Source organism: Thamnophis elegans, chromosome 4 (assembly GCF_009769535.1).
Source record: "Thamnophis elegans isolate rThaEle1 chromosome 4, rThaEle1.pri, whole genome shotgun sequence".
In the NCBI taxonomy this organism is placed as follows: domain Eukaryota; kingdom Metazoa; phylum Chordata; class Lepidosauria; order Squamata; family Colubridae; genus Thamnophis; species Thamnophis elegans.
This window is the reverse complement of record NC_045544.1, coordinates 90,176,812-90,182,811: the sequence shown is the minus strand read 5'-3', so window position 1 is coordinate 90,182,811 and position 6,000 is coordinate 90,176,812. Positions and strand designations below refer to the sequence as shown.

At 40.4% G+C, this 6,000-nt stretch overlaps 1 protein-coding gene across 2 annotated transcripts in view; it reads left to right on the top strand.

Moving 5' to 3' along the window:
- Positions 1-2,885: 2,885 nt before the first annotated feature.
- Positions 2,886-6,000, top strand: part of KCTD3 (potassium channel tetramerization domain containing 3) — a 37,749-nt gene continuing 34,634 nt past the window's right edge. For both annotated transcript variants that reach the window (XM_032216208.1, XM_032216207.1), the window contains exon 1: positions 2,886-3,353. In XM_032216208.1, the coding sequence (XP_032072099.1) occupies positions 3,280-3,353 (74 nt within the window). In that variant the 5' untranslated portion in view covers positions 2,886-3,279. The remainder of the gene's footprint in view (positions 3,354-6,000) is intronic.

Below are 6,000 nucleotides of genomic sequence, written 5' to 3'. Positions count from 1 at the left end.
CAGTTTTGACAACCATATTTTCACACTTCAGGTCTGGGTGTATGTATGTATGTATGTATGTATGTATGTATGTATGTATGTGTAAAGGTTCCCCTCGCACATATGTGCTAGTCGTTCCTGACTTCAGGGGACGGTGGTCGTTTCCGTTTAAAAGCCAAAAAGCCAACGCTGTCTGAAGACGTCCCTATGGTCATGTGGCCAGCATGATTAAACACTAAAGATGCACGGAATGCTGTAACCTTCCCACTGAAGGTGGTTCCTATTTTTCTGCTTGCATTTTTACCTGCTTTCGAATTGCTAGGTTGGCAGAAACTGGGAAAAGTAACGGGAGCTCACTCTGTTACGTGGTGCTAGGGATTTGAACCACTGACCTTTCTGATCGACAAGCTCAGAGTCTTAGCCACTGAGTCATTGATTGATATATATATATATAATTTCTCTCTATATTTTACTTATTTTCCTAATGTCTAAACCCCGCCTCACTTACTTTAACAATTGTCATATTGTTTCTAGTATCACCCCCAGCCAATTAGTACACAAGTTTTAGTGACTACTACAGGGTTACTGTTTGTGCCCTTAAACCAAGAGTATGGGATGAAAGAGGTGTTTACTAGATATTTCAGGCTTCAACAGACATTCCACTTCCCCTTTCACCTCTGCTCAGCACTGTTGATCGCCATTTTACTGTAGTGAAACTGTTCTAGTAATCCTTTGGATTTGTGCAAGAGTGATCCAACTGCATTTTTAGGAAAGGGGCTCCCTTTGCATTGTTTTGACCAGCTTGCCATAACTACATGGAAAAGCAAGACACATCTATATCACACCGTATAACAAAGCTCAATTGTTCAAACTTGCTTTGCCTCTGTAGCCTTTACTAGTTTAGTGTAAGGTTGAAATACCAAAATGGTTAAATGACACAAACACTGTTTGCCAAAAGAAATGGAAAAATTGAAAATTGGTACTTATTACCTAGATAAAGAAAGGGAAGGAAGGAAAGAGAATTCTTAAATGAAAAAAGAAAGACTTCTTGTGACAGCTCTCTTTTGACTGTGGTCCATTTAAAAAAAAATCAGGACATGACAGGAGGAAGTATAGGGGAGCAAAATAAGAAGTTTAGCTATACTGGACTAAGTTCTGCATTGAGATCTATCCCAGATAGCTGACGGTGATGTGATTTCCAGCTATTTTGTCAGTTGACTGCAGATGCACTAAAAAAAGCAGGGAAGAGGAATCAAGAAGATGCTTTGCCAATGACCAGCTGAATACATATAATCAGGGTAGCATTATTTGGCAGTGATCTGGAGCAGCTGCAAAAGAGACAGGATAAAGATCATTATTAAGAGCTGTAAATCCCATGGCAATAAGAGTGGACAAGCTTTAACTTGATGGGAATGGCTCCCTTGATTTTTGATATAATATACACATCCACAAGTCTCATTTTTTGCAATGATATATCTCTGCCCTGCAAAGTTCAAACAAAATTTACAGATATTTTCAAAACAAGACATTTGAATTATTCATTGTTAAAAACTAGACATGCAAAAGCGAGGCAGGTGCAATTTTCCCCTCTATTTTCTATGTTAATTATGCAACTGCAAAATTAGAAATATGCTAAAAATTGTACAGTTAAGTTCTCATTAATTCAGTGAAAGTTGTCCAGAAATACATGGACACATTATTACCTGAAACTTGGATATCTACATCTGTTCATCATTGTAACAATATGTCAATCCATATGTCAATACCATTGTAACAATGTCAATTCACAACCATGAAGGCAATTGCTCTAAACAAAACAAAACAAAAAAGGAAATGTAAAAATGTATAAAGAAAATGTTTGCTTCTTCATGTAATATCATAGCAACAGAGAAAATCGATCAGATGATTGAGGAGTTTCAGGTTTTACATTAGGTTATAATATTGATTCCTATTCTTAAAAGGATGAAAAACTTGATGGCATTTTAAAGTTTAGCCCTGGCTTGCTATGTAACTGTCTTGTAAACTGGTGGCAATGAAAAAATTGGAATGGGGTGGCAAAACTCACAATGGTCCATTGAGTTTTATATTTCTCAAATTTTAAACTGTAACTTAGTAAGACTTTGAAAGGTTGCAAAAAATATTCAGAATATGGTTAGAAATGTAGACTTTTCAAAGTTATACCATTTCTTCTAAGCATTAGTGTTATGATATGGTAGTTGGGTGTTCGCGTGTAGTATAGCAACATGTGAAGGACCAGAATTTCCCACATGTATGCATGTTTGTACTGTACAGGGAACGTTCTAATCTAATTCATATTCTATTCTAATTCATATACTATTGGATTTGAGTGTAACAATATACCCTTGAAACAATCACGCCCTGATCAAAAATTATTTGCTTAACGGTGCTGCCAATGCAGCTAGATAAGCGTAAACCCCCAGTTAACAACTTTACAAAAATGTATACTGTGTGTTGGTCGGTGGCTGTAATAAAAGATTGATTGAAAAATGTACACTTGTGAGGTGTTTTTCTTCTTTGCCGAGGAATTCAAGTAAAAATATATATCAGCAACTGGATTTCATTGAAACGTACACCGGAAACGAGGGGGATTTATCCTGTTAAGAACAAGTTTCATCAAGTAAATCCCTGCAGATGCATTGGGTTTTAAATTCGGTAACGCTGACAGGAAAGGAAATCCAAGTGGGCTGGCAGACGGCAAAGTTGCAGAAGTTTAAGGGGTACGATTCAGCTACCAAAACGAGAGCCTAAAGAACGGCCCGAGCCTAATTTGAACGAACAGACCGGGCAAAGCAGATCTTGTCGATTCTCTTCCGCGTCCCTCCCTTCCGAGCGTTCGTTTTGGGCTTGTTTTGCATATTCCCGCCTTCCGTTTGAGCTCTCGCGAAGACGCAACCAACGCTGGTATTTTGTCCCTCGCGGAGTCCCCTCCTCCAGGTGCCGCGCGTTGCTAGGATTTTTTTTTTTTTTTTTGCCGTAGGGAACCGCGGCGGCCCAGAGGAGGGAGGGGGGGGCGGTGCATCCGTGGGGGCTCTGGATGCCTGACCGGAGAGAGGGAGATCGACCCTTCGCCTCCTCTTCCTCCTCTCCGATCCCCGACCTGGCAGTTTAGCGCTTGCTGCGGAAGGCTCTACGGCCTCGCTGGACGCCCCGTTTTCTCCCCCGGCCCCGCCGCCGCCTCCTTTTCCCACCTCCCTCGACTCCGGGGAGGCGGCTGGAGGCGGCGGCGGCGGCGGCGACGACGACAGGCGGTATTCGGGGCAAGATCTGCTGCTGGGGAAAATGGCGGGGAACGGCGCCGGCTTTGCCGGAGCGGGCAGCGGGGAGATCATCCAGCTCAACGTCGGGGGCACCAGGTGAGCTCGAGCGCGGAACGAGGGGTGGGTGGGGCAAGCCGTGCCTGGAAAGGATCTTGGCGGTTGATGGCGAGGGGTGGGGGGCGGCGGCTGTTGTGATGGCATGGAGGAGCGGATGCCTTCAGTGGAGACGGGCCTGGGAAAAGAAAGCCGTGGCTGTCCTTCCCCAGACTGACCGAATCGCTGCTTCAAATAACCGATGCTGCAAGGAATCTGCTCTATGTGTCAGGAGGCTCAGTTCTGGCTATAGATTCGCCTAAGGGCTTCTCATAAACGAATAACAGAGCTTAAAGGAATCATTTGCTTTAAGAGTGGACAAAGGTATTTCACGAGAAGAGTCCGCCACTCCTCTACTCGCCACAGAATACCTTTCGCCACCAGGCTTGAAATTTTGGAGATGGACAACCTAGAACTACGGTCTGACCTAAGCTGAGTACACAAAATTGTCTGCTACAAGGGCCTACCTGTCAACAAAATAGATACAAACTCAAAGTAAACAGCTCTAAACTCCAATGCAGAAAATATGACTTCAGCAACAGAGCTGTCAATGCCTGGAATGCTCTACCCGACTCTTCAAACCCCTGTAACTTTAACCTTAAATTGTCTAGTGTGGACCTCACCCCTTTCCTAAGAGGTCCATAAAGGGGGTGTGCATAAGTGCACCAGCGTGCCTACCGTCCGTGTCCTACTGTTCCCATTTATTTGCACTAATTTCTTATGTATATCCGTATACTTGCTTATACTTATACTGTATGTTTATATGTTATAGTCGTACTTATACTTGTTTTCTCAAACCAAAATAATAAATAAATAAATAATAAACAAAAAACAAACAATAAATAATAAACAAACAAACAAACTAAAAAGGGCCACAAGATTCTATGCTTTTATTATACCACATAAATCTGTACTCATTAAGTTGTCACTGTTTTTCTACAGTGACATTTCATGAAAGTGTATCAAACCACCGATGAGCCAAGCCATTTTCAGCCGGGGGTGGGGGTGTCACTGATTTTTGTTGCACTGTGACACAAAAACGTGGCTCTAAAGTGTAGAATAACGATTGTTTTTCCACATGGGACTCAGTTGTCCCAAAGGTGCTAAAGGCAACTGAACTTTCTTGGGTTTTTTTTTTCTTCAAAAACATTTCACTGAACAGAGCCGAAGAAGCTTCTTGGATGAGAAATGAAACCTTTTCAAAGGGGTTGCCTTTGAAAGGAGTTGCCTCTTGGAAAAAGTATTTTTTTGAAACAATCATGACTTGGGTGATTGAGACGATAGACATGAGACCCAGCTGAAACCAATGACAAATAAAAGGTATCCATGTTATGAATGAGCCATTAGTTGCTATCCTGATACTTTTTGTGATGCCTTATGCAGGTATGTGGTTCTAATTCCTCATGGATTCTCTTTTATATGGAACCCAACTAAAATTGCTATCACAAAATAAATAGTACAGGTCTGCACAGAATGAATCATTTTCAGTGTGATCTGTGTTTGGACAATGATTTCAGCTGGATCTTAGTAAAAATAAAGAAAATTCAGGTATTAGATCTATATTCTTGTGTCGTAATACTACAAGATAAGCATCATCTGGGTGGCTCTATCCGTGCAAATGGTTGTGACGTGTACACTAATCTGGTTGTTTCAGATGAATATGATGTAAAGATTATGAGACCTCATATGATTATGAGACTGCCATATAAACCTAAGGCTCATCTAGCTGATCTTTTTTTAAAAAAAAGTATATAATGATATCCGTATTGAAACAGAAGCCTTACAATTGGAGTCTTGATCTTGTCCAATTATTACTTCTGAAAATAAAGTAATCTATTGGGGGATTAAATTGAGAGCCCTGTTTTTCAGGACAAAGATGTCAGTTACATCAGTAGCCAACTTCAGTGCCAAAAAGTGCAGGACAATACTCTCTTCTAAACTAGGTGAAGATGGGAGAAAGAAGTACCACAAGTGAATTAGATATAATAGCAATATATTAAAAAGAGGGAATTGCAGTTCTTGTTGACAAAAGATAATCAGTTTTGGTGGCTTCTTCCTAACATGCATTAAAGATTGTTATGCTAACTATGCTAGGGAGTATGTCAGAGAGCCTTAAGCTAAGTATGGCTTAGAGCCTAATTGAGACATGCTGAATCAAGATTCCAGGAAGTTCTGCCAAGTTCTTTCCTATTGAGTTTAACATCCATGAATACTATACATGCTGATTATACTATTCTCTTGTGGATAAGCTGCATTATTCAAAGCATATAAAAGGAGTAAGAAATAATAAGCATGACATGAGGAAATGAAAAAAATAGGTAAATCTATTTTACAACCATACCATTCACTCATGTCCTATTATTCTTAATAATTAAATGCATGCACCATCTGAATCCCAATGATTCTGGGCGGTTATTGTCCAGAAGCATCTTTGTTTTTCTTATATCCATGCATCCTTCCCCTCTTTCACTCTTCCTTCATGCATCTGTTTTGTAATGTAATTGAATGTCTTTCTGTCTGCATGACAAATCTATCTCAGTATACACTTTTTGTACTGGTCATTTTTGTTTTGAATTTATATTCATGTTGGTTTTGACATTTATCTCTTGTTTTACCAAAAATACAGGTAGCCTTTGATTTATGACCAGTT